This window comes from Neurospora hispaniola (assembly GCF_033458365.1).
Source record: "Neurospora hispaniola strain FGSC 10403 chromosome Unknown B0T23scaffold_4, whole genome shotgun sequence".
NCBI lineage: Eukaryota > Fungi > Ascomycota > Sordariomycetes > Sordariales > Sordariaceae > Neurospora > Neurospora hispaniola.
In genome coordinates this window covers 4,060,038-4,086,684 of record NW_026944409.1, presented here as the reverse complement: position 1 = coordinate 4,086,684, position 26,647 = coordinate 4,060,038, and the positions used below count along the sequence as shown (strand labels likewise).

The 26,647-nt window shown below is 48.6% G+C and overlaps 11 protein-coding genes across 11 annotated transcripts; 7 read left to right on the top strand and 4 right to left on the bottom strand.

The window, feature by feature from the left end:
• The first annotated feature begins 5,162 nt into the window (after positions 1 to 5,162).
• On the top strand, positions 5,163 to 6,289 carry B0T23DRAFT_381013 (uncharacterized protein). The gene is made up of 2 exons (XM_062837239.1): positions 5,163 to 5,382; positions 5,477 to 6,289. Exons 1-2 carry the CDS (start codon positions 5,307 to 5,309, stop codon positions 6,004 to 6,006), a joined length of 606 nt encoding a protein of 201 aa, XP_062693473.1. The 5' UTR covers positions 5,163 to 5,306; the 3' UTR covers positions 6,007 to 6,289.
• Positions 6,290 to 6,752: 463 nt separating this feature from the next.
• Positions 6,753 to 8,540, bottom strand: B0T23DRAFT_442905 (uncharacterized protein; the record flags this gene model as incomplete). The annotated part of the gene is made up of 1 exon (XM_062840835.1): positions 6,753 to 8,540. One exon carries the CDS (start codon positions 8,538 to 8,540, stop codon positions 6,753 to 6,755), a length of 1,788 nt encoding a protein of 595 aa, XP_062693472.1.
• Positions 8,541 to 9,482: 942 nt separating this feature from the next.
• B0T23DRAFT_442897 (uncharacterized protein) lies at positions 9,483 to 10,656 on the top strand (the record flags this gene model as incomplete). Its single annotated transcript, XM_062840834.1, has 1 exon — positions 9,483 to 10,656. Exon 1 carries the CDS (start codon positions 9,678 to 9,680, stop codon positions 10,653 to 10,655), a length of 978 nt encoding a protein of 325 aa, XP_062693471.1. The 5' UTR covers positions 9,483 to 9,677.
• Positions 10,657 to 11,543: 887 nt separating this feature from the next.
• B0T23DRAFT_453960 (uncharacterized protein) lies at positions 11,544 to 12,375 on the top strand. Its single transcript, XM_062841193.1, has 2 exons — positions 11,544 to 11,984; positions 12,073 to 12,375. Exons 1-2 carry the CDS (start codon positions 11,759 to 11,761, stop codon positions 12,171 to 12,173), a joined length of 327 nt encoding a protein of 108 aa, XP_062693470.1. The 5' UTR covers positions 11,544 to 11,758; the 3' UTR covers positions 12,174 to 12,375.
• Positions 12,376 to 13,886: 1,511 nt separating this feature from the next.
• On the top strand, positions 13,887 to 14,640 carry B0T23DRAFT_429214 (uncharacterized protein; the record flags this gene model as incomplete). The annotated part of the gene is made up of 2 exons (XM_062840180.1): positions 13,887 to 14,011; positions 14,493 to 14,640. The coding sequence occupies 2 exons, from the start codon at positions 13,887 to 13,889 to the stop codon at positions 14,638 to 14,640; spliced, it is 273 nt and encodes a 90-aa protein (XP_062693469.1).
• A 78-nt stretch (positions 14,641 to 14,718) lies between these two features.
• Positions 14,719 to 15,480, top strand: B0T23DRAFT_396285 (uncharacterized protein; the record flags this gene model as incomplete). Its single annotated transcript, XM_062838237.1, has 4 exons — positions 14,719 to 15,008; positions 15,059 to 15,101; positions 15,191 to 15,325; positions 15,436 to 15,480. 4 exons carry the CDS (start codon positions 14,719 to 14,721, stop codon positions 15,478 to 15,480), a joined length of 513 nt encoding a protein of 170 aa, XP_062693468.1.
• A 1,377-nt stretch (positions 15,481 to 16,857) lies between these two features.
• Positions 16,858 to 17,934, bottom strand: B0T23DRAFT_286088 (uncharacterized protein; the record flags this gene model as incomplete). Its single annotated transcript, XM_062834250.1, has 4 exons — positions 16,858 to 16,951; positions 17,018 to 17,044; positions 17,138 to 17,554; positions 17,732 to 17,934. Coding segments are annotated over 4 exons (741 nt in total), but the record flags the coding sequence as incomplete, so codon positions are not given.
• A 972-nt stretch (positions 17,935 to 18,906) lies between these two features.
• On the top strand, positions 18,907 to 19,236 carry B0T23DRAFT_396283 (uncharacterized protein; the record flags this gene model as incomplete). Its single annotated transcript, XM_062838236.1, has 1 exon — positions 18,907 to 19,236. The coding sequence occupies one exon, from the start codon at positions 18,907 to 18,909 to the stop codon at positions 19,234 to 19,236; it is 330 nt and encodes a 109-aa protein (XP_062693466.1).
• A 2,047-nt stretch (positions 19,237 to 21,283) lies between these two features.
• On the top strand, positions 21,284 to 22,372 carry B0T23DRAFT_316183 (uncharacterized protein; the record flags this gene model as incomplete). Its single annotated transcript, XM_062834912.1, has 1 exon — positions 21,284 to 22,372. The coding sequence occupies one exon, from the start codon at positions 21,284 to 21,286 to the stop codon at positions 22,370 to 22,372; it is 1,089 nt and encodes a 362-aa protein (XP_062693465.1).
• A 682-nt stretch (positions 22,373 to 23,054) lies between these two features.
• B0T23DRAFT_316803 (uncharacterized protein) lies at positions 23,055 to 24,329 on the bottom strand (the record flags this gene model as incomplete). Its single annotated transcript, XM_062834958.1, has 2 exons — positions 23,055 to 23,629; positions 23,711 to 24,329. 2 exons carry the CDS (start codon positions 24,327 to 24,329, stop codon positions 23,055 to 23,057), a joined length of 1,194 nt encoding a protein of 397 aa, XP_062693464.1.
• A 313-nt stretch (positions 24,330 to 24,642) lies between these two features.
• On the bottom strand, positions 24,643 to 26,503 carry B0T23DRAFT_381008 (Alpha/Beta hydrolase protein). The gene has a single exon (XM_062837238.1). It carries the CDS (start codon positions 26,049 to 26,051, stop codon positions 24,936 to 24,938), a length of 1,116 nt encoding a protein of 371 aa, XP_062693463.1. The 5' UTR covers positions 26,052 to 26,503; the 3' UTR covers positions 24,643 to 24,935.
• Between the last annotated feature and the right edge of the window lie 144 nt (positions 26,504 to 26,647).

Genomic DNA, 26,647 nt, shown 5'->3' with positions numbered 1-26,647 from the left:
AACTATTTTAAAAGAGTTTTAAATTTCGTTACTAATTAGGCCTATTAAATATAATAATATTATAAAAATAATACGAACGTTCAATAGTCGGACGCTTTAAAATATAAAGTAAGAAATAAAGTCCTTCTTAATATTAAGAATTTTAATATTAGCCGCCCCTACGCTAAATTTATACCTCTCTTTAAAGGCCCTTTTAAAATTCTTAAAGTAAATAACTATTAAATAATATTCAAATTTCTAATTAATATAAAGTATAACCCAATATTCTATATTAATAAAATTAAATTATAAAATAAAGAGGGTCTCTTAGAATAAATAAATTCGGAGGAATAAAATATTCGTATTAACTATAATTAAATTATAAAAAAGATTAATAATAAGGAGGACTCTATTAAATATAAATTTGAGAGGATAGACGGATATTAAAAGAATAATAAGGGCCGTTAGGAATATTTTATAATTTAGGTATTCCTATATATACTATTATAGTAACTGTACGCTAATATATTTATAGCCCCTAATATAGTATAGGCCTTTTATAATAAATACCCGGAAGCGCTATACCCACCGGCCTAGGCGGCGGCGGAAAAAAAGCGGAAGGAGAAAAAGAAGGAGGTAGAGCGGGAGGTTTTAGCTCCGCGGCGGAAATTACAACGATAACTATTAGTAGTAATAAGGATTTTTTTAAGAGCGGACTGCTCGTTTAATAGGGATTTCTATTATTTTATATAATATTAATCAATTATATAGCTTCTTTTAATCTAAGGAAGTATTATAGGGTTAGCCTGTGTGCCTTGTGCCTGGTGCCAGCGTATAGCAGTTTCTAAGACTGCCGTACGCTGTTATTACCGCCGGTAAGCCGACTATTGCCGGCAGTTAATTGGTTAGAACGCTGCCCGCCGCGGGTCTGTTAGACCCGCCGGCGGTTGCCTTTATAAGGCCAGCCTTTTGGGCACTCGGCTACACTTCTCTTCCTTTCTCCTTCGTATAATTACGTATAATCACATCTACCACCTACCCTTTGCCCGTGATAATAGGTCTGCTATTTTTTACAATTCCTAATTGTAATAATAATAAGTAAACCGATTAGTTTAGGAACTATCCAAGTGTAGAAGCGGACAATACCGGTACTGGGATGGCCGGAGGAAATATATAATAATAATACTATATATTTTTTATTAGGGGTAATAAGGAGGTTGTTTAGGGATTATAGTATAAGGGTAATATATAGACTTATATATAGCCCTTGGTCTTATAATTTAATTGAATTTTATATGAAATTATTAAAAGTAGAGATACGTAAATGGGCGAGAGAATAGAATTATCTAGATTTAGAGGATTGGCTATTAGTATTAGAAGAATTAGTAATTAATTTTAATAGTTGGGTAAGGGTAGGAAGTAAATATAATATATTATAATTATTATTAGATTAGTAAATAGAATAGCGATTAATAGTAATTAATTAAGTAGTAGCAGGATTAATAGTAATAAATGTAGGGAGAATCTTAGATTTTATAAGTAATAGTAAAGATGTGAGTAAGGAAGATATAGAGGATTAGCGAATAGAAGAGGGAGAGACAATACGGAAAGATTAGAACGAAAAACGAATTAGGGAGATAGGAAATATATTATTTAATAACCTATATACTATAAGGGATCTAGTATAGGAATTAATTATAGGGACGAAAAATATAAAATTAGGATATATACGAACGAAAGGATAGGCTAAGAGGGTGGATAATAATACGAGGGCGCTAGTATTTATATTAAAGTAGATAGGGCCTTAGGAGGTAATAGAGGTAGTATTGCTAGTATTATTAAAAATAATTAATTTAAATATAAGGAAGAAAGTTAGGAAAGTATATATAAATAATATTAAATTGTAATTAGCTAACGAAATACGAAAGGTAGATTTAATAAAAGAAATAGATTTTTAGAAGAGTATAAAGTTAGAAAGGGAGGTTAAATAAATAAAGGAATTAGTAATAATAATATTAGAAGGAATTAATTTAATAGAGGGATTAGTAATTATTAAGAATAGGGAGGAGGAGAGAGAGAATAAACGGGTACGATTGTAAAATAAAATAAAGAAGGGAATATAAATATATTAATATAATATATAATAGGAGGAAAATAAGAAAAAGAGGAGTAAGGGAATGGAATAAAAGGAATTAAAAGTATTTATTAAAGGATTTAGAAGCTATTACATTACTAGAATTATTATTAGAATTATTATTAGAATTATTATTAAAATTATTATATTAATAATACTAATAACAGACTATAAGGAGTATTAAAGCGCAAATATTATAGGGCTTATAACCGATATTGATTTTTTTATACTCTCTTACTATTATTTATCATAATTAATATAATTATTAATACTAAAAGTACGACCGGATTATTAAAAAAAGAGGGAGATATTATAAATATCGTTACTATATTAAAATAACTTTATTATTATTATTATACCGCTATTTCCTAGACTTTAATATTGTACGATCTATCTATATATATACTACCGATAGGATGGACGAGATTGATATATAAGAATACCCTTTCTAAGAATACCCTAATGGTTATAATAATAATTTAATACTTAATAACTTAGGTAGGCCTATTGTATACGCCGGCAATCTATATATCAAATAAACTACTATACCGGTATAGGGTAAGCTAGCATTAATTATTATTCTTGGAAAAAGAGAATTATATATTTATCGCCGACTATAGGTATTAATAATACCCGAACGAAAATACTTAAAACTAAAACTAATTTGCGAATTGTAGAGGCTTATTATATTTTATTTTAATAAAAGGATCCTATATATTGTACGTATTGTTTTAGAATATTATATTAGGGAGCTAGATTTCTTTATACCTCCCTCCGGCCAATTTATATATCGAAATAATATTATTAAATACTATAGACTAGGGTTTTACTTTATAATAGTTATAGTTAATTATTTATATTTTTTTTGTATAATAAACTTATATTAGACTTTAAAAAACCTTGGGGTAAATTGGATATAATTTACTATAGTAAAATAGAATAATAATTATATTAGAATTTATACAGTCGGTACTAATATTAAATAGGAATTGGTAGAAATTTTGGTGAATATTATAATAAAAAAGAAATTAATTGTAACCCTCCTATTAAGGGCTAAGCTTATATATATAGTAAAGTAGGATAGAAGTATAATAGTTCGTTAAGATTTATTAGGGATAATAGAGTTTGTAGCTATAATTAACGAATACTATAATTACCCGGATTAAATCCAATTGAATAAATAAGGTAATATAGTTTATTAAGGACCTATCTATGTAAAATTAATTAAAATAATTAAAATAGTAATTAGATAATTATTATATAAAATAGATATATATAGAGCTTTATTTACTAATGAATTTAAAATCCTTTTAATAAGTAGTAATATAGACCGCTTAGTATATATTCTTAGTAAGTTTTAACATACAACCGAGGTTAAAATTGAAATTAATAGTAATAGCGAAAGTAACGGCGAAATACGTATTTATTTACAAAATACAATAACTACCCTAGCTATAGCGAATTGTAATATATATAATAGTAATGTATAAGGCCCCTGTAGTATCTTTAAATAGGTGTACGTTATTATTATTAATAATTTGAAATTATTAAATATAGTAGTTAGAATAATAGGGATAATTACGTAGTAGATACTTAGAATAGTCGCTGGTTTATTTAGTACTATAGTCGGAATTTTATTTATTAGGGAATTAATTATTAAATTGGTATAATCCTAGTGTACTATTAAAGGCTATTAGTTATATATGGTAATAATATAGTTAAATTAGGTTATCGGACTATTAATTATATAGGTCGAGTAGTTTAATATTATTAAAAATTAGGGTATTTTCAATATACAACCTACCGCAGCCCAACGCTTACAACCGGCCCCGTCTAAATATAGCCGGTAGTTCTTTTATTAATACTATTAATTGGAATTAGTATAAGATTGTAGTAAGAAGGTATTAAAGATGGAGGTATATTAATTTGAGAGATAATTAAGATTGTATATTATTGAAGGATTATTAAGTTTATTTTCGTTAGTTTAGTTAGGTATTTAATTAGTTTCAGGTATACGGTAGTACCCTTGGGGAAAAGGGGGAGCATTATAAAAGGTGCGCATCGGCGTACAGACCACCAGCTACAGTATTTAGTTAGGCATCACGGTTGCAAACTGTGAGTGAGCTCGTTAGACCAATCACAACCTTTATTTATAACCCAAAAGAACCGTGAGACGCGGTGCCTAACGCATTGCAATGCATTGGCCTAAGCGGCTTGGACGGATCAGGCGAGTTCGACGCTCGTCATGTCGGGCCTTGACAGCACTCGGGCTGCACAATTAAGCGTCCTAGAACTCCAAAGAGAGACCGAAACCGTTGTGGTTTAGCCCAAGTTAGTTGCGGTGATTTGAGCTGGCTTTGCAACACCCACTCTCTTCGCGTAGCCAGTCCAGATCTCCATCACCAGAAATCAACAGTTTATTACGATGCCCTTCAGTGTCTTCACTCCCAAGCTTCATTCCTGTCATAATTCTGTATGCCATTGGTATCATATTGAACACTTGAACTTTTGTACACGACAACTTTTGTCTCATGTGTCTTACCACCAGATTCCCCGGAGTGCCATAGACCAACGCCCCCAAAAGTAATGGAAAGTGCCCAGGGGCAAGATCATATACCCGATGAGGAGGCGGATCAGGAAACGGGATTTGTGGCCAAGTCCGACATTTCTTGATTTCAAGACTGACATCGATGTCAAGGTACAGGTCAACAGGTATTTTTGCTGCGCTCTGCACTGCCCAGCATGACACGCCGCGGATGAAGTTCTCTGTGACTTTTGCCAAGACGAGCAACGAATCAATTTGAGTCGAATTGCGCCTTCTCATCTGTCAACCACGCTTGAAATGTGCTCTGCTATACCGAGTTTCACAGGAAAGAGCTGCATTTGCTCCTTCCTATCTACCGCGAGGTACATCGCTACTTACCTGCAAGTATCAATCGTTGCACAAGGTTTGCCGGCCGGAGACAGGCGAAGGGTGCAGTGGTTCCACGGCATCACATGGACTGCCGGCACTAGGAAAGGAGGGGTTCTCTCCCTCGCTCCCTTCAGCGATCAAGACCGAATTCCTTCATGCAGCTGACTTGAACTCTGACAATCCACATTGTGAACATCGCGAACTTCCTTTCTGATAACTCACCAACAACACAGTTACAACTCACCACGAAAGGCAGATACAGCAATCTCCATAGCCGCCATGTCTTCCTCCTCCAGCCTAATCCCCACCGAGGCCATCGTTGGCACCACCGTTGCCATGTCCTTCATCCTCCTCGGTACGTTTCGTTCCGTTCTGCCATCATGCCCCTCCCTCCCTCCCTTCCTCCCTTCCAAAACATAGCCACCAACTAACTTCCTTCTCCCCACCAGGCAACGCAATCACCCAATCCTTCATGGGCGTCCCCGCCCTCCTCATCAACTTTCCTCACCCCTCCTCCCCTTCCCACCCCCAAGCCGCCAAACACCTCGGCCAACAATGGCCTGTCTTCTGGCGTGTCGGCAACGTTTTTTTCCGCCCCATCTCCACCTTTGGCATCATCGGCTACGGCTACGCCGCCTGGGCCAGCTATTCTCGCTCTTTCTCCTCCTCCTCTTCCTCCACCACTGTCACCTCGGGTAGCAACAACAACAACGCATGGAAGTTTTATGCCATTAGTGCCTTGTGCCATTTGATCACGGTCGTGCATAGTGCGGTCAATATGCAGCCGATCAATGCCAAGATTGAAGGGTTGAATAGAAGAGAGGGGGACAAGAACAAGACGGATGCGTCGCTGGCGGAGTACTATGCTAGGAAGTGGGCGAAATTGAATCTGGTGAGGCTGGTGATGCCGGCGGTGGCGGGGAGTGTGGCGTTGTGGACTACGTTGAGGGCCGGTGCCGGTGCCGGGGGGAGGATTTAAGGTTATTGAGCGAGGGAAGGGGAGAAGAGGATCACTGGAGATGACAACATGCTATGATTTTTATTTGGGGAGAGGCTGGGTTGCGACGAGGATTGTTTGTCATGAGGACGACGAGACAGGTTTGTTTCACAATGTATTGAGACGATAAGGAAAACAGCAGAGTGTAATGTGTATGGTGTAGACACATGGGCAACAAACGGTCATTAATGGGGATAATTAGGAGTGTTCAAGTACAATACGAGCTGTGCCTCATGATTAAATCAGAAATACGGTTTGGCGAAGACAAGGTTCAGACCAGTGACTTGGCCGTAGAAGTTTATTGCAGTGGCATCCTGATGACCCTTATCTTCCCAGGATCGCCAAGTAACAGAGTTCTTTCTCTCTTACATTTTGCACAAGGACGAACTAATCATGTCTGAAGGTGTTCCATTTGACTATTTGATTCTGCAAGTCTACTGGTACCATGTACTGCCGAACTACCGAGGACCAACATGGCCACCAGACGGGCGTCTTTGCCCGGGTAATTCTTAGTGAGTAAATCTACTGATGACGAAGGAAAATAATGCTTGTAAGGAGCTTAACAGACATAGAAAACCTCTCGCCTTTGAGTCGTCAAATACCAGGCTGGTGTATCTCCGTCAATAACATACTACTTGTCTTCTTGTCCGTTGTCTTTCCTTTCCCTTTTTTTTTTTTTTTTTTTTTTCCTTTTTTTCTTCTTCTCTTGTCTTGCCGTACCTGAGGAATCACCCCACCCTCCCTCCCCCTCTCCCACCTCCAAACCAAAATTTCCCCAGCGCAACCCCCGCCACAAAAGTCGCTGCTCCCGAAACCCACTCCCTCTTGACAGCCACCTGCCCAGTCCGGCCGTCCAACTGCACAGGAAGTAGCCGTGAAGGAAAAAATTGGTTGATAACCTCGATTGTGTCAACAATGGTGCCGCTCCAACCTTTGTTCTCTCCACTTCCATGTTCATGGTCAACTAGATCACCTGACGACCACCACAATCCCGAACTAGAGACATGAACATGCCCAGAACCAGAACCAGAACCAGAACCAGAATTAAAAGCTTCGGGTCCCTTGGCTGGGCTTGTGCTTTTGGTAGTAGCGAATCGCAATTTCTTCCATTTCGGTGTACAATCTGCTTCTTCCGCATCTGCATCACTGGTAGATGGAGGACCTGAAGTCTCAGCCGACCGATCAACCAGACACCTTAGCGGCGAGTTTTGGTTGGAAGAAGGGTACTCGGTCGTAGTACTGAATGTGTCGGACGTGTCTAGACTGTTTAGACCGTTCATGGGCATGGGATATTGAACTGGCCTGTCCATCCCCAATTGATGTCCATGTCTGAGTGTATGCAAGGTCTCACAACCCATTACTTTACTTGGCGAACCCCCCCGATTTCCCCCCTCCGAGGAGTCCAGACTCTGTACCGGCGACGGGGGAAGTTCAGTGACAGTCACTGATGAGTGCCGCATGTGAGGCATGTGATGATGGTGATGGTGATGAACTCCGGACCCGCGACATCCACCTCCTCCGTCTTTGAGTTTGAGGGTGTCGAGGTCGAGGTATGTGGCGGGTTTGTAAGTGGGTGGGGGAGGTGCTGAAGCCTCGTCGAAGCCTTTGGGCGCATGTTTCTTCTTCATCTCGACTGCTTTGGCGGAGTCGACGAATTCTTGGATTTTGGAGATTTGCGAGCCGCAGGGGGTGAAGGAGATGATGAGGAGGCATTCGTTGTTCCAGTGGATTGTCTCTTTATCTGTGGATTTGTCTTGTTGAGATTGAAATGACGGCTCTTCTAGGATTGGTGGTGTTGGTGATGGGGGTGAAGGGTGTGCATCTTCTAATGATGTTGGGGGTGAAGACAACGTTGGTTCTTGTTCTTCTTCGTGGCAAGAAAATGTCGATGGGTTGGAGAGACTGAGAGAGGAAAGAGGAGGGATTTCTGAACCGGGTTCGGTGACTTCGGTGATGGGACTCAGGAGTGTCTCTGGAATTTCGGGTGACTCTGCTAGGTCTCCCAAGATATTACTTAGGTGTCCATCAGGGTTGTACACGTCTTCCATATCCACTTGGGGAGTGACCTCTTCTTTGGCCTCCATCCCGACTTTCCCACCCTCTTCAGCCTTGCCCTCCCCCTTCTCGCCTTCAGGCTTCTCCTGGGTCTTCAAGATCCCTTCCATTGCGCACCTCAATATCACCCCCCCTCTGTCCGGATCCTCCCACAGCTCTGTAGGCTTCATCTCAAGGCTCTGGAATGCTGAGAAAACCATGGCGGCATGGTGCGCAAAGTCCTCCTTGCCCCTCACTGGCATGCCCAAGGATTGGGGAAGAACCTCGTGAGTGAAATTCGGACTGAGGGGTTGAAGGAGAGTAGGTGCAGAGAGGGAGCTGTAGCCTTTGAGCAGGCGACGAAGGGTCTTGAGGCGTGTATCGGCGACGGACTGGGGATGGGGTAAGCCGGAATAGACATGGTGTTGGATGGAGTGTTCCAGAGTGGGATCAGAAGATGGTGGAGTGGAGGGCGATGCCATCTTGGCGGTTGGTGAGGATGAATGCTTGAGTGTTCCGACAAATGTCTGTCAAGATCGGTGATACTTCGCTATTGTGATAAATGGCGATAGTTGATGGGTGATGATTGCCTCCTTGATAAGGGCTGGATAACTTGGGTCAATAAGAGGGTATGTGGTTGTTGGTGTCGGGTTGACGATGTTCAAGATTTGCCGTTTATGTTAGCGCAAACAACGTACAGACTAGGCGGCGACGACGTGGCTTAGTTCAAGCGAAAGCCTGAAATGAGGTCCATGTGAACACTGCAAAAGCTGTCAAGTGGCTGTCAGGGTGAGTGCGAGACAGGCTCAGCAAGCTTTGGCTCTGGGCGAAGAAGAAGCATAGTAGTAATTTCGTGGAGGGCGGTGATCAACCGGACCCGAGATGCTGCTCACTGCCTTCTTTTCTTCCTTGACAGATGCAAGGAGGTACCACATGACGGGTGAAGGGTTCTCCAATCTGAACTCATCTGGGCTCGTGCATCGCTAAACCTAGTCCTGGGGGGGGGGGGGGGGGGGGGGGAAGAGGCTCGTGCAGTCCAAGACCTCGTATATGCCCCTGCCCCCATGTTGGTGCATGCTCTGCGCCCATCCTCATGCCCAGTACGTGCGGTATAATACCAGAAAACCACACTCAGGCATGTAAATGATGTGTTGCAGGCATTTGAAGAAGGGTTGAAGCCCGAAAAATGGCGCTAGGGAAGGTGAGAATGCAGGTCACGCAATGTAATGCCGGTGTCGTTTCCTTGATGGGAGTTGGCAGTTGGCAGTTGCGAGATTCCAAAATGGTCCAAGTTCAACGTCGTCTCCCTGGATGTGTCTGTGTAGGTGCAGTCCCGGATGCTGCGGTGGCCACTGCCACTCCGTTGGAATCTTCATGTCAGCGTGACAATGCAGTGTCGTCGGTCATGGGAACTAACACTGCCCTCACAACTTTGTGTTCCATTTGGTTACCTGATCCAAGAAACTCTGACTTGAGAAATTTGCAGTGGCTAACAGGAAACTCAAGGAGATTCTCGCATTTGCACTCACTCGAGTCCTCTTCCTCGTTTTCAACTCTGACATTTGTCATCGAACACAACCTGTCAATCTAGCATCGGCACACTTGACACGCCCCCCACAATGACCAAGAAAACCATCCTCGTCACCGGTGCCACCGGCCAACAAGGCGGTGCCGTCATTGACGCCCTCATGGACCTCGACAAGTCCGGCGAGAAGTTCTCCATCCTCGCCGTCACCCGCAAAGCCGACAGCCCTGCCGCCCTTGACCTCGTCAAGCGCTACCCGCGCGTCAAGCTGGTTGAAGGCAACCTCGAGAATGTGCCGGCCCTCTTCGAGTCGGCCAAGATCATCGCAGGCGATCAGCAACTCCCCATCTGGGGCGTCTTTTCGGTTCAAGTCTCCATGGGTCCCGGCGTGACCTTTGACGGTGAGGTCAAGCAAGGCAAGGCCCTCATTGACGGAGCCATTGCCAACGGTGTTCAGCACTTTGTGTACAGCTCTGTTGAACGCGGCGGCGATGCCAGAAGCTGGGAGAACTCGACGCCTATCCCGCACTTCCAGACCAAGAAGATCATTGAGGATTATCTGAATGTGACGTGCGGCAAGCAGCCTGGATCCAGGATGGGCTGGACTATTCTGAGGCCCGTGGCGTTCATGGACAACCTCAAGCCCGGCATGCCGACGAGCCTCTTCTTGACTGGGCTGAAGAACCACTTGGGAGAGAACAGGAAGTCTCTGCAGTGGATTGCGGTGCACGATATCGGAGTCTTTGCAGCCAAGGTGTTTGACGCCCCGGAGGACTGGAATCACACGGCGGTCGGGCTGGCGGGGGATGAGTTGACGATTGAGCAGCTCAGCAGGGCCTTCTCCAAGGCGACTGGGTATCCGATGCCGCTGACGTACTCGTTTGCCGGAAGTCTGTTGACCTTTGTTGCCAGGGAGCTTGGCTTGATGATTGGCTGGTTCGCGAGCGAGGGCTACAAGGCTGACATTGAGGCGAGGAGGAGGGACCACCCGGGCATGTTGACGATGGAGCAGTGGTTGCTGACGAAGAGTCACTTTAGCACGGGGGTTGACGGCGCGCAGATTGGAGCTTGAGGCATCGTGGCTTGATGTGTATGTGGCAAAGGGAGAGATGCCCGGTGGGAGAAGCGATCAGATGAGAGTAAAAAAAGCGAAAGGGAAGACAGAGGGGTTGGGGACGAGGAGGGGCACCAGAATAAACACTCCACTTTTTTGTGTTGTTGCCAATCTTTATCGTTATTGCTCCAGGTTATAATAGCCAATTGACTTTTTGTTTTTCTAACTCTACCTCGTCGTAGCTGATTCCCTCTACTTGTAGGCTTCAACAATGTCACCGTCGTCTGAATTGTCTCTTTCCTCGGTTGTCCCCAGGCTGTCCCCTGCCAAGAACACCGTTTTTCCAGGTACAGCCAATAAGAGGGGGTGTTATTGACCAATACGGAAGGTGGGGCACCTGCGACACGAACACAACCCCTAACAGCACCCCCTGAGCCCCTACACTTGTAGGGCTTCAAGACGCCCAGCCAAACCACCACAAGGGGCCTCGCGATCTGGCGATGCTACCATGTCTAACGCCTCCTGTTGCAACATCACCCCTCTAAGATGTCGCTTCGGTTGGGGGTTAGCCGCCTGTCACCGCCCTGTCACCGTTCCGTCAAGTTACCCTCGGCTCCCGCTTGGGCTCAAGCGCTGTACCTGTCATTCGGGAACTGACTGTTTCCGGCGTCAAGGAGGCGGATGGGTTACTAACCTTCACTCGGCACCACCCCAGGCTGTCAATCTGGGGATCTTGATCACTCCTGCAGGTATGTACCACGGACAGGGGCCTCGGTACCGTTTCCAAAAGTCTTCCCTAACCTAGGTAACCGAACCCAAGCCATTACTCCGACTGACAGGAGGTAATAGGGTGACATCATGTCCTTGGTCCTTTTGTCGCCTCCTCGGGGACGTTGGGAATCTGGTATAAAGTCAACCTTTTTTCGCGTCCTGTCCATTACTCACGTCCCTCATCAACACACTCACTCATTCACTCATCAAACTTCATTTCAACTAACCGCCGGCCGGTCCTTTCATTCTACATCCCACTTCTCGTCAACAACCAGCCAGGTTGTCCCAATACCCATTACTACCTCTACCACCACCAACCATCGACCAGTCAAATCTTCCAAACCGCCAAAATGAAATTCACCATCCTCACCTCCCTCTTCTTCACGGCTCTCTCCGTCAACGCCGCCGTCATCGAGTCCGACACCTCGGTTCTCCGCCGCGACATCTTTGCCCGCCAGAACGCCGGCCGCCCCGTCCCCAACGGCGGCTGCTGCGTCGCCAACACCAGCTTGAAGCAGGATGTTTGCAAGGTCAATGGCCAGTCGGGCAGATGTGTGCCTGCAGGTGTTAACAACTGTGAGTACTTTCTTGGTAGTGACTGTGACGGTTGGGAGATGATGGAAAGAGAAGAATGGAATGCTAATCAAGACATCATAATGAATAGGCGGCGAGCGATTGACGTGCATTGAGGACTCGAGGTTGACCTGCAACGCCAAGGTGTTGGAGAGGGGAAGGCCTCTGTGCAGACTTCGCCAGGGTGCGTAAGGGGTTGAACTTCGAGGATAATTGATGGGTATGATTCATTCCTGGAAGGACTGGCAGTGGGAAAAGAATTGAGTTGGGATAGCTATCATCACTGAGTCGCTCACATGGACTCGTGAAAACAAAAAAGAAGTGGGATTTTTTTTAACCTCAATTTGGTTTTCTTACTGTGGTGTATAACGCTTCCCAGGACCATCACTAGGACGGGCATCATCTCCCTCGTAGATCCAAACTCCCCCCCACACTTACTCGCCGAAGACAAGCCGGTCTTTTTGAACGAACCCTACGTTCAACACACCTTTGTAGGCAAGACACCAAACCACAGCCAGGGACCACCCGTGCGGAAAGGCTCCTCTTTCGACCAACTACCTAGACATCATCCTCCTCGAACTTTGCTTCGGAAAGCGCCTCAGGGACCAATCCTGCCGACGGCGGTACGAAGACAAAATCGCCGCGCCCAACGACCATGTACAGACACTTCATAATGTGTTGGCGGCAAGGGACTGGCAAGATAAAGCGCTGAACATCAAAGATCAATGCCTGAATTTCATCTGCTATTCACCCCAGGACGGGTATTCCACGTCATCTGCCACAACCACCAGATTGCCAACCATCAGCTCTGGCCATTGCACCGTAATCCCAACGCCAATATCCCTCAAGCGCAAGGCATCCTCCCATGAACACGAGGACGAACTCCCTTGGTACCGCCTCGCTAACCCCTCATCTCCGAACATCCCCGTTCCCTGGGGGCAATTTACCGGCTTTCTTCCATCAGACTTCGCTCTTCCCCGCCCCACGGCGCCGCGCTGTCGACGGAAAGCTGGACGCCATGGATGCGAAGTTGGATGAGCTTCGCTCGCTCGTGGAGAGGATGATGAGTAGATAGCGTGTGGTGGTGCCGGCCTGTGATGTCGATGGGCGCGGTAGCGCGCAGGAGTGTTCCTCCTGAGGTCGTGGGTCTCAATCCCACATCGACTATAGCTGGTGCTGCCGGGGGATCGTTTCGTAGCGGGTTAGTGATCGACATGGTGGTTACGCCCCTTCTAGCGCTCCGCTCCTCTCAACCTGCTTCCGATGTCATTGTCGCGCACTCGACCATGTAGCGGTACATCGCAGCTCAACCGCAGAAGCGTATCAAGCTCGTTGACCATTCCGGTTTCGTCCGCCGCGACGACTTCACTGTCCTGACACTGGCTGGCAATGATTGCCATGTCTTCACAGCCGAGCACAGGCGCCCCAACCAAACGTGTTTGTGGCATATTATCCTGCTCCTGCCTCTGTATTTCCTTCTCTTCTTTGATCTCCCTCGGTACCTAGCTTCTAGGTCTTCTCAACCCTTTTCTCCTATTTCCTTCTTCTCTGTCTCGACCTTCTCTGCCTTCTCCCGAACCTCCCTCTTTAGAGGTAACCATCTTCGCGTCATCCTCGGCCCTTTTCTTCAAGTCTCTGGTAACCCTGGCCAGCTGCTCTTCAGCGTTTTTTTGGCCTGTTTCCCAACAGATGAACTTGGGGTGGAGGACACATCACTTGTAACCCCACTCATACTCGTTCGATAACGCCCGGGGCCTCGAGCGGGACTGCTGCAAGATGTCCATTGCATCGCGGCTGAAAATGTAAAGTTGTGGATCCGCCTTGTTGCAAATTCCAGTACACTGGAACTTATGGAACTCGAAGGGTTCGGTCATTGTGACCGGGAGCTTTACGTTCTCCCATAGCATGGCTGCGAACGCCTTCATGTCCTGGACGCTGTTGAGAGGTAGCGGGGTGGCAGAACAAGATACGTTCGGTGGATTCGCGCGGGATTTTGCGAATCCACCGCCAGACGGCGCTCTCGCCGTTGCGTAAGAACTGCGCTTCGTCTGCAATAACGCTGGTCTTTGCTCCCTTTAAAAAAGCAAACAAGACGATAGGCCGGATCTTAAGTCAAGATGAAAGGTATCTTGACGACACAAAAGAAACATCGGATAGACGTGTCTCGGACGTGGATAGAAGAGCGGGAACATATTGGCTGGATGGTAGGGGAATTCTTGGATAACCGGGTGTCATGAACGAGTTCTTCCCTATCAGCTTGAGGTCATGAGGCAGTGAGCGGCCGATGTGAAGAGAAGCCAGAGGACCCTCATGAGGCTTATAAAGAAGGTGCTGAGTGGGGGACAACTCGTTCGTGCTGGATTGTTGCATTTTGAGTTGTCAGCCGGGCCGTCCAAAAGATCTGAATCTGTGAATGTCCATCAATAAACAGATCTTGGCCGATGTGCCAGTGTTAGGCGGGCTGGTGCTCGATTGCCCGCTACGTGTCGGGCAGACTTTCGTTCGCCGCAGTGCTCGCGTCTCCGCCACGCCCGGCCGTCTAGCCCGCTCCTCGGCCCGCTGCCCAGCCCGCGCCTGCTCCGAAACAGGCGGCCTTGACCCAATTCGGGGTTACGGGGGCCACCCGTGCCCCAATCACGGCACCCATTCGCGCCCCTAGGGGTAAGAAGCAGAAGATTTAGGTCTCGGCCAACAATCGCCCGATCGGCGATTTTTTTCAAGCCGGCCCGCCAGGGCAATGACCCTCTCCCCGCCGCCGCCAGTCCCTCCTATCTTTCCCTGGCTCCCTCCTCTCCTCTCCACTCCGTTCCCTCTCCTCTCCCCACCGCCGCCAACCCCTCTTCTCCTATCCAGCCTCCCTCTCCTCTCTCCGCCGCCGCCGCCGCCTCCCCCCTCTTTTTTCTTCCGCCTCACCCCCTCTCCTTCTTACTCCCTCCCGGCCTCGTCTTTGAGGAAGCGTCCTTGGCCGGAAGATGAGGACGACAGGAATGATGAGGCAGAGGACGACGATGAGGACGAGGGACCACAGTCAGTCAATATTTTGGAAGAGAGCTAGAACTTCTTTTCCCATTCAAAAGACCGGACAAGCCGGAGCATCAAGGGCGGGATGTTCGAAGACAGGTTCGTCATTACCCCGTTCGGAAGACGTTGGGGAGACGCAACGGAGTATTCGTACCCATATCCACTATCACTACTTGAGAAACTTCCAGTCCTCATGGCGCCTGTCTTCCCCAGATAGGTACTTTTCTCTTCTTGCAGGCATCATAGAAGTGGCTCAGTGTATTGCACACTGGGCAACCGAGAATGTCTCTGTTGGGCGACGCATAACCACAGTCACGAAGCTCGTGAGTGTGGTGGTGTGCTGTACGGTATTGCCGTCATCGCGGATTGTATTTTGGATGCTCGGGTGTAGGACCTATCACCTGTGGCCCTACACCTTGCTGATCTCCCGTAGTTGGTTAAGCATGGTGTTGGATATTTCGGGGTCGATGATGCATGAAGGGTCAACCCGGTCGTACGAACCTCTAAAGCCAGCACGGAAAAGTTCCACCGCGTCATGCTGACCCTTGGGTAGGGTGAAGACCTTGGAGAGGTTTGCTCCCTCCCAGATCAGAGTGGTGAAGGCCCTGATGTCTGTGATCCGCTCACTCCCGATTCTTGATCCCAACGACAAAGTCTAGGGTATCTACGTCTTTGTAATGGAGAAGCCAAACTGTCCGTCCAAACTGTACATGGGCTCAAGCACCAAAGACAAGTATGGTGTGACAAAAGGCTGCGAGGTTACGAACTTGGAAATCAATTGCTCCGTTTAGTCCAATGTACTATCAAAATCTCGACGTATGAGGCCGCGTATGATCTCCATCAAAAGACCTACACCGCACCGCCGCCGCCCGTATATCTCGAGTTACAGCCGTCTTGTACTCCGGAAGCGTCTCAATAAGGAACGCCTTGAACGACGGAATGAGTTCTCAAAAGGTGGAGTGAATTCGACGAATCACTGTAAATCTGGTGATGGTTTGCTATGCTCTCCTTTCCCAGACACTAGACATTTTCCTGCTATTCCCCCTATAGCTCGTGTCCACCTCTTCCTCATGTGACCTGGCACGACCTGACACCACCCAGCGTCAAGCTCCCCCCTTGAGAGCTGGAATTATCGTCCCCAACCACTTCTCGTCTTCACCTTCAACATATTTGAGCAAAAAACACTGAGACTTCTGCTCCCAAGAAGCTCATGGCCAAGGCGCCAGCAAGGCAGGATGGCAGGCCAAAGCAGGTCCTCGCTACAAAGACCCAGACCGCTGCTCCCAAGAAAGCTCAACCCACCCAAGTTGTGCCAAGTGGGCGTACAGCGGTCCAGGCCATCGGCACATCATCTTCAGAAGTCAAATGCGGCGATGATGTTGTTTGCCTCCATGGGAAGCCCCCATGCCCGCCACCTTCTGCCCCTCCTCCGGCCGACGACTGGCATCCTGTGCCATATTGAGACCACAGCAATGATGACACCGGAGAGCAACTGACCCATTAACACGAGCGGGCAGAAGATGGGATTTTCGTGGTGTGATGTTTCGGGAAAGATTGTCGTGGAAAGGGATTGACCTGCTAGTTCCGCGAAGTCTCCCGTATCACCATCGGTCCTATGGACGGAGAGCGCTACCCCTGTGAAGTCTATGAACGCGGCGGACGCTGATTCGTGTTCATCAACGACGGCCTATGGGCCCGGGGAAGGATTGCGGTGGCATCAACTCTGGTGTTTCGTGTCGGTAAGGGCGATGTCCGAGATGGCGGTGCGTGTTCCAAAACCTCAAGGCGGATGTGGGCTTTTGGCAGAAATTGCCAACGATTTGCTTTGTAACTTTGTCGGCAGTTTCGTATTCACTCATGCCGTAGCACGCAAGAACCAGAAACGGTAGTTGTATTTGTGGGTCAGATTGCTTGTGCCCTTGCGATGTATGGCTTGTTTATCGAGGAGACTGTTGGCGCAGTGATCAGTTAGTGCTCTTCAGAACAATGCGACATGGTGGGAAGAAGTGGCATACTTTTCTGGAACTGGTGTGTCCCAGGTCCTGTCCGTATGTGTTGTCAAACAAAACACCAGGCAGGTGCTGTAGACCTCGCCGTCTTGTTGTTGAGTTTGAAGTGTTTTGGGCGATGTTCACGCCGTATTGAAAGATCCACCGAGGTCCAGCCTCTGCCTCTTAACACGCTTTTCCATCTCGCCTCTTCCGTTCGACGATCTCTTGTTCCTAGCAACAGGTCGTGGAGCTGAAGAGGCACGTGTCTTTGGGTCCTTATTGACAGCCGATTCCCAGTCGGCATACTCAAGTCGAAACCAGTAGTCGACATCTTCGAGATCGGAAGGGTGGTGGAGGACCGGGCTGGAAGCCGCTGAGGAGGAATCGACTTCGACCAGGTAAGGGATCGCGGTACCGTCTGGGTGGAAATCGTATTCCACGTCGTATACTGGCGCCATCTTGCCGGTTCTCTTGGGGTTCGTTGTGGAAAGTAAAGGCCGATGAGGTGGTATATATATACATAAAAAAGAAGACGAAAAGGACAGAGTTGAGTCTTGGGTTCTGCTTGGCTGCCTTGCAGAATGCAGATGTGCATGCTTAGCTCATCAAGGTTCTCAATGGGGGCAGCGGAAGGAAAGAGGGCTTCAGTCCCGCTCCTTCTGTGGCAACGAAACAGAATGAAGAAGAAGGTTGTGGAAGAGGAAGGAAGCAATCATGATTCATCCACTCACTCCCAACCTTGAATCCATTCCTCTCCAATTCTGATCCTTCCCATTATTCCTATGAAGGGCGGCGTCTCTAGTCGTCGGCCGGCTCTTAGATGCCTCTCCGGTTCTTTGGTACAAGGCGATGGTATGCCTTGCCGCAGGCGTCCTCAACATTTCACCCTGTTTGCCTACGAGGAGCTCCATCTTTCTCTCGACAATCTCTTCAGTGATCTGAAGATTGCTGGTCTTGATGTCTTGTCACAGCCGGGTTCCGTACACTTGAAGGCACGCTTTTCGGTACCTCTACCGTGTGCTGTCCCCCCGGTCACCACCCTCCCGAATACCCCGACCCCTTCAAATCAAGGAATACATTCCAACTACAACCGTAGTCGAAGAAACGTACTTCAGCCTGGACTGGAATACCGACCCCAAACTCAGCACAATCCTCAGCTCCCCAACCCCTCCCACTTTGTCGACATTGAAATCATCAACCGAATTCTCCTACCAAGATAAGAAGGCTTCTGCCCCCGATGTCCCGTGTCCAGTTGGGAGTCATGGCCGATTAGTTCTCAGCCACTGCCACCGTACAGCATTGCTGCGGAGGCGAAGAGAGCGCAAGAGAGGTTTTCCGGCATGTAATGGATCAATAATTTAAAAAATTGTTTACAGAGTTTCCGGGCTTATACAGATAGATCATAGAGATGATCCACGTGTGTCTACCCCTACTGAATTACACTTGCTTCCTCACCCTATATATCTGTTCCGTTGTCTGACGGTCCAAGTGCTGCTGGTTCATGACTAATGGTCGCAGTCAGGTTTTGGACTCCGCCAAGCAAACCATTCACTCACATTTTGCTTGCTATACCCATCACTCCCAATCACCAAGATACCACATCTATTTCATCCCATCCAGACAGTAATTGCCCTTCACTTGAGCAATCGAGAAGTGAATTCTCCTTCGACAGACCATTTGTTTGCTCAGATCTCCCTTCCTACTCTCCTCTATTTCCCAAACTTCCAATCTCGACAACACACGATATCCCAACAGCATCATTCAAGCAATCTTTTATCTCAATACTTTTCCCGTTTGACAATCGATTTTCTCACCTAGACTGCGCCTTGTTTCAGTCCTCCTTATTCCGACTCCATCGATCTCAACTCTTCCAACCGCCACAGCCAGTCAGCCACCTCACAAGCCAGTCCATCATGTCCTCCACCAGCTCTTCTCATGCTTCTGCTACTCACCATGCCGAATTTCTCGAGGAGGGAGAAATCCGCGAAGATCAGGACAATGATTGCCTAGAGGAAGGCGAAAATAAGTTGATCTCCCCACCTTTGCCCATGCATTATTCCCTTGACGGAGGCTTGCGCATTACGACCGGTATCAGTGAGAATGACTATCATGTTGTGGGTGACGGGTTCCGTTTGTTTGCCCTCCCTGCGCCCACTTTCAACCGACAGTTCACACTACAGTTTTCCTTCGCCAACGAACATGAAGAATACACAAATTCTGGTCGCTGTGACATCTATGCTTGAGACACCAAGAGCCACGCAACACTGGGAGAGGCACATCGCAACGTAGCCAACAAGACACACACCAGAGAACATCGCAGCTTTCTCTTACGGGGAATCTGGCCAGAACCCTTTCACCGACCCCAATATGCGCAGAGGGCGTTCCGACCAAAACCAACCACCAGCATTTCTCAACATGGCTAAACGCAATCGTCCAATCCTAACTCTACCCACCATCTCATCATTCCTAAATGCTACAGACAAATCGCAAAAGGACTAGGCCCTGAACGCGGCGGACAACCTTTGCTCTATTCCCCCGCCCCTTGTGTCTCCAACGCAACAACACCAGCAAGAAAGAAGACACCGAGAAACGTCGGTGCCACCCACCCCCCGAAGAGTTGCTAGGTGATGCGAGATTGGTGGGCTACTACTGCCGCAACACCAAACTTCTACCTCTCCCGCCTCCCGCCCGCTTGGCCTGCTTCAGTTTAATGTTGTTCTCTTCAGCAACTTTCGGTTGTTGGAGATACTTTCCGACTCCGGCTCGCGTTGCTGAGTATCAAATTGCCTTCATCTGGCGTTTAGTGCTCTGAATCCCGACTATTGACTTTGAGGGCTCACTCCGTTACCTACATCACCACCATCGTCATCCCCAGTCACAACGGCTCCGACTACCCGTCCCATCGAGGGCTCACTCCGTTACCTACATCACCAGACCACCATCATCCTCAGTCACAATGGCTCCTACAACTCATCACTCCCCGCGCGAGTCCCAGGCCTCTCCGCTCAACCACGTCACCCGTTTCCACAAGCCGGATCCGGCTCAACGCGATCAGGCCCCAGCCATCGTTGGTTGGATCGTCCGCTGCCTGTTCACCAAGCGCTACCACGCTCCGTTGATGGAAACAGAGGTTTCGTTCCTCCCCCTTCAAGCTACCTCCGAGAACAGAGTGCGATTCTTTCGGTCCCTGTCGTTGGCATTTCAGCGACTTCAGCGACTTCAGCGAGCCCGTGCCTGAATCAGATGATGTGGTCATCCAACCCTTCCATATCCCTCGACGGTGTATCACCTTCCATGCATACCCGCGACCAAGGCAGGCAGTAGCGATGGACGAAGCCGAGACAGGAAGACATCCGTCACGTTCACTCCTGCGATGAGCTATCCCACTCGTCCGGGCTGTCTCTGGGCGTGTCGTGTTGGGCCGTCAGTTCATCGTGGCCATGATCGTTCAGAGCGCCTCCCATATCGATGGGTTTCTCAAATCCATTCCATGGGCCCCCCTTGATGTATGCGAATCGCCAGAGCCCACGGCGGTAGACGTCGCATGCATATCGTTCGCCGTTAATTGGGCCAATGGCGTTATCCATCTCAAAGAGATGTAAGTCCTCCCAAGCGGCTTTCATGGCTTATAGTGATTGGAACATCGGTTCCAGGCCGGGTGGCCGAAATGCTCTGACAGTTCGATGTCTTGACGACAATGCTCTCGATTGTTAGAGGTATCTGAGCCTCAACACTACAGCCCTCTGATCATGTCTCTCTTTTGTTTGGGCCTCAACACAATCGCTGGTCTTGCTTTTGCTGTTTCTTCTCCGAGTAGCCTGTCGCCATCCTGAAGCCTCATAACAACAAAGTCAAAGGCAATCGGGCATGCGAGTGATGATTCTTTTACGTTCAATGACTCAAAACTTTACGCTTTGCTTCACGCCTTGTCCTTCCAGTCATCTTTCATGCTCGACGGCGATTGTTTGCTTGGCTTCCTCCCTTCTTTGATGCTTGCATCATATCTCTCACTCTCTGCTTTTCGTCTATCACGCCTTCCTTACACCTACACACGCACACACCTTTTGCGGTCACCTTTTCTGTTGATGTCTGTGTTTGCCGGCTTTTCCATCTGGGTTATTCACCTCCAAAAGCTTATCACCAGATAATGGAATCCGAACATAAAAGAGACAGGAAGTCCCATATCTCCCCTTCCTTCTTGTTCTGCGCGTTCCTCTTTTGTGCTCTCCATGTATATAGATACCTGTGTTTGCATGCCTTCTTCTCGGAATCCCCAGTGACTACACCAAAATGGATCTAACACACAAGTCTCCTCTAGTTAACGAGAGTGCCGAAAACACGGCCATCGTAGAGGACTCCTCTGCTGCCGACCCCAGCGTCACGTCCAACAACCCCTCAGCTGGCCCAGTGGTCGTTCCGTCATTTGTCGCCTTCGGTCAGGCTGTTCCGTTACGTCCGTTTCCCGCCAGCTTCAGCTTGACCCTTCCTCCCTCCCGGCCCTTGGCCCTCCGGCAGCCATTCCCATTTTTCCAACTGCCGCCAGAGATTCGTAATATCGTGTATGGCGCCCTGCTCACTTCAGAAGAGCTCATCGTTCCGCACAACACCTTACCGGTACCCACTTTCCATTATCAGGCCCAAGATGCCCGTAGAGCGGCCGGTCCGCTCTTCCACACCTTCCCAACCTTGTTGCGGGTATCTCGGGAGTTCGCCCGCGAGGCTGCGATGATCTTCTATACCACCAACACCTTTCACCTGGACTTGGTACATCACAGGGTGTGGCTGGTAAGGATCACAAGGCCCAACTCGTTCAACATCAGACACTTGAGGATCAAATGTTATCAAGAGTCTGATAGAAACAGGGAAACGGGAGCCTGGATTGCGAAGCTCGTGAACATGGGAAACACCATCACGAAGCGGTGCCGAGGGTTGATGAAGCTCGAAATACAGTTTGGGCGACTGTGGATCGGAACAGGAGAAGGCCCCGAGGTAATGCCCGCACGACAATGTCTCCAATTGTTTGTTGAAAACGAGGCCATCGTAACGGCTTGGAGAACAAACAGTTTGTCAAGACTCAAAAGAATAACTGTTTTCATCCGCGAGGAGTGGCAGCATACCGAATTTTTGGTTGAACTTTTGACGTACTTGGCTGGCAACGTCAAGAGAGGCGTTGTCATGGAGGGTATACATGTCGCTACGGTAAACAGATACAGATTACCAGGTGCGGCGCCACGGGAGAATCATTATACCCAGGTAGACCAGGAGCGGAAGTTTTTCGAGGGGCGGTATGACAGGGAAACAGGAACTGTTGCGACCCAGGTGGTCCCATGGGAGATACCAGCGGGGTGGCCCACCGTCTACCGCCGCGGCCATGAATAGAATTTTGTCGGGACTTGGGGGCAATGGGTCTATGGGCTTGGGGACTTGTTGTGCAAGCGCCAACTTGGGGTTTGGATGGCCAATGGAATCTGAAAAGCGGGCGATTAGGGAGGATGGAGGCGATGACCAGAACAGCACAGGTACCTCTACCTAGTCAAAGAGGAAAGGATTACTGTTAGCAAGTGATGATTGTTGTCGATTGATTTGAGCAGATCCAGTGTGTGTGTGTGTGTATATTTGTTTGCTCAGGAAATTACCTAAAGCAGCTTGTTCACAGAAAAAATCCTGAATGATTGAAGAATGACTGTGCTTGTGTGGCTTTTGGTGATGTTGTTAGGCACCTAGAACAAGAAAAACGGAAGACGAAATGAAGTCATTCCGCGTGTGTCACTCACCGTGGTGAGGAGGGGTCCTGTGACAAAGTGATGCGGCTAGAAACAAAAGAGGAAGACATCGTAGGTTATCTAAATACGTACTGACACTTGTGGGAGAACTGACTTTGCCATTGACTTTCATGACAAAACTACTCCTACGAAACCATCTCCGAAACACAACCCTGTTGGAAAGGAGTCAATCTCCCAGAACAAAGCAGCAAAAGATGGTCGCTACAAAGAACGCCATCAGATTGTTCAAGTTATTACCATTGGAAGTATAGGTAGCTCAATATCGTCTTCATCACACCTCAAAACCCATTATCAACCAACAACCTCTCAAGCAACTCATGCCTCCGTCCAGCAACCTCCCAATCATTATACCTCTTCTCCCCTCCCTCCTCAGAGGTAGAGAGACCCTCCGCCCAAGCCTCCCAGACCCCCTCGTAAACACTCCCCACATTCCTTGCTGGCGCTGGCAACTCCTCCTGCCACTCCTCCCACTTCCACTCCACCTCCTCCACTTTATCCGTCTCGTAATCATGAATCTCAATTTCCACTTCCCCCGCGCCCAAAATGATGGCTACCGACTCTTTGCTGGTCACTCTGATCTCGCCCTTTTCTCCGGTCAGAGTCCACACAAAGGCTGGTTCGCCAGGGAAGGGCGGGCCGCGGCGCATACGGAGGTGTAGGGATGCGTTCTGCTGGACGGTGTCGGAAGCAGGAAGGGAACCGACGACGTAGAGCAGGTCGGGCGTGTTGGAGGTGACGGTGCGGGTGATGGTGCCTGTTGCGCTGTCCTTGAGGGGCACGAGGGGGCGTTGGGTGTGAAAGTGGGATTTGACGTTGGTTAGTTCCCCGAGGGCATTTTGTAGAAGGTCGATTACTGCTTCTTGTTAGTCTCCTTCCTATCTCTGTTCAAACAATTCTGGTAAAAAGGGAAAAAGAAAAAGAAAAAGAGACTCACAATGCCCACCTCCAATACTCCACATATTCCCACCCGTCTCTCTCTTAGTGAAATACTCGGTCTTCTCTTGCATCGCCTCCCTCTCCGCCGTGACTCCACTCAACCACAACTCCGAACTCAACACCTTCCCTACTCTTCCACTCTTCAACACCTCCCCTATCTTCTTGACCACCGGACTAGCCCACCCCTGCGTGCCCACCACCGTCTTTATGCCCGTCTCCTTAGCTAGGGCAACCAATTCCTCCACCTGCTGCAAATTGCTTGCCAAAGGCCACTCGCTGTACACTCCCTTTCCGGCAGTCTTCCCAGTAGTCTTCCACCCCTCCAACACCCCTTTCAAAGTCCCATAGTGGACGTCAACTCGCGTGCCCGAGACCACCAGGTCTACATCCTCATCCTTTGCCAAGTCCTCAGGACTACCGTAGGCTTTGACGACGGTCGGATCAAAATTGTATTTCTTGATGGCTGCTTCGGCGGCGGAGAGAGAGGAGTTTTGGAGAGCGACGATTTGGAATTTCTGTTGGCCTCTGGCGGACAAGAGGTAGGAGAGGTGGGCGAGGGAGAGCCAGGAGGGGGAAGATGAACTGAGGCCGATGAGGGCGACGCGGATTGGGGCCATGATGATTGCGTTTGGAATGGGGTAGTCAATGGGATGCTGGTGGTGTGCGGTTTGATAGGTAGGTGATGGACGATTGGGGTTGCTGTTGGTGTATGGATGGTGTAGAAATGTCTGAAGAAATGAAGATGGGCTTATGTACATCTTGAAGATGTTCGATTTGTATGTTCGGTGTTTAATACTTTACGGATTTAGAGTAGTACGAGTCGCCGAATTGGTAATCTACCATGTCGTGATATGTCGTTAACGCCGAATTGGTAAGCACTACTGCGTCGTGTCGCCGTTCCTGTTACGCTTTTCGCACTCCAACGCATGATGCCAAGAACGATCGGTGTCTGCCTATCGTCAATGTCAGCTTCCTTTTTGTTCTGATGGTTTTCAGGCAGCCTATGGAGAAGTACATACATCGAAAGGTTGTGGTCTGGGCAAGTTCCGATGCCATTATCATTTGTCATATTGAATGATAGAAGTAACCATGAAATCGAGGAGAAGTTACTTGCATTAAGGTATGTTCATTCGAACTCGTATGTTCCTCATTTGCAACCTTCAGTCAACGACCAGCTTTTCCCTTTCCAAACAAGCTTGCCAGTAACTCCTCCGGGGCATGAGTCAATCGACTGCATTAAAGATCGCCAACAACTTCCGGCAACAGTCTGTATACACCTCCTGCGTATGTATCGCCGGCTTCAACGGATCTGGACTCTTGTCCCAACCATGGGCAACCCCGGGAATCATCCTGTGATGGACCGTCTTATTCAGAGGCTCGGCCGCCAACCGCTTAGCGAAGGCCTCTCCCTCCTTCTGCAACATGTCCCACTCGCACGTGTACACGAGCACGTTTTGCGGTATGGCTTCCCTCAGTTCGTCATCGCTGGCTCGGGCGGGCGATAGCCAGGGATGCGCCATCTTTATATCACCAGGGTAGAGGTAAGACCCGTCGAACAGGTTCGTCATGGCAGGAGGCAGCGTGCTCTCGGGCTTGACGCAGGTGGCGCGCTTCTCGGCGCGCGATATGCTATAGTCGGTGACGGGGTACCAAGTCGCGATGGCGCGGATCTTGTGTTCGGGGACTGGCGGAGCCTTGTTATCGGGGTCGGCCAATTCCTTCAAGTGCTCATTGAAGCGCAGCGTGGCAGTGATTGCGATGTTGCCGCCAGCTGAAAAACCGGATGTCGCGAGCTTCATGGGGTCAATATGTAGGTCGGCGGATTGGCGAATGAGGTAGAAGAGCGCATCGGCAGCATCGTCGACGGCGGTCGGAAATGGGTACTCGGGCGCGAGGCGATAGTCGACCGAGACAAAGACGGCATCGCAGGTCTCGAGGACGTAGCGAGCAAATCGGGCATCGTCGGTACCGTTGCCGATTGTGAAGCCACCGCCGTGGAAGTTGACGACTGCGGGATATCGCTTGCCGTGTTTGGCGGCATCTTCGTAGCCCTTTGGAGTGTAGAACTGGAGGGTAAAGGTACCCTTGTGTTTGGATAGAAGCGAGGGGATCGTAAGCGTGAAATTGGGGTTTGGTGGTCGAGGGCTAGCCATGTAATGGAGGGTCATGCCGAGGTATAGACCGGATCGCAGGGCAGAAGCCTGTGCCTTGAGATACCATCTCGATGGGGCCGGGTTGATGGCATCGTTGGCGGTTTCGGGTCTCACCCAGCTTCCATCGTCTTTGTGGGTTAACGGCAGGACGGGGATCCCCTCGACGGTGGGAATTTTGCCTGTCATGGTGTTGACGATTCGATCAATTAGGGGGCAAACTGTAGAGAGTAAACAAGGAGATTGCGACCAAAGAGTCAGCAAAGAGTTACGTTAGATGATAGTATCAGGGCGAGGTAGTTTGGTAGTTATGTCGTGTCAATGGGAGTATGGGACAGGTCGCACCAAAGGTGGGATGTGGACAAAATGATAATTCAGCGATTTATGTAATGTTTGTCGATCTTCGTGTGTCGAATTACCTCCATGAGTGCCACAACAAAAACCCGTCATTGTTGTGCTCCATTCAACGCATCAGTCCAGGAACAGGAACAGGAACAGGACACGGACTGGAACTATCACGGCTGTGCGCCATTGTACTTCAGGCTCCAGGGGACCAAAAAAGGGACAAAGAGCTGCCCTGAGGTCCAGAGGAAGGGGAGGGGAGAGGAGGGGAATTGATGTCATCGGCATCGAGTGGCCTGACTTGTGATTGGTTCATTTTCCCTCAGGCCAAGGCTAGGCCAGGCACACTCTTGGCTTAGGTTGCGAAAATACCCGACTGATAAGTAAAAGGGCTTATCGAATAACCTTCGTCCAAGGTGCCTGCCGCGAAAGCAATGAGAAGA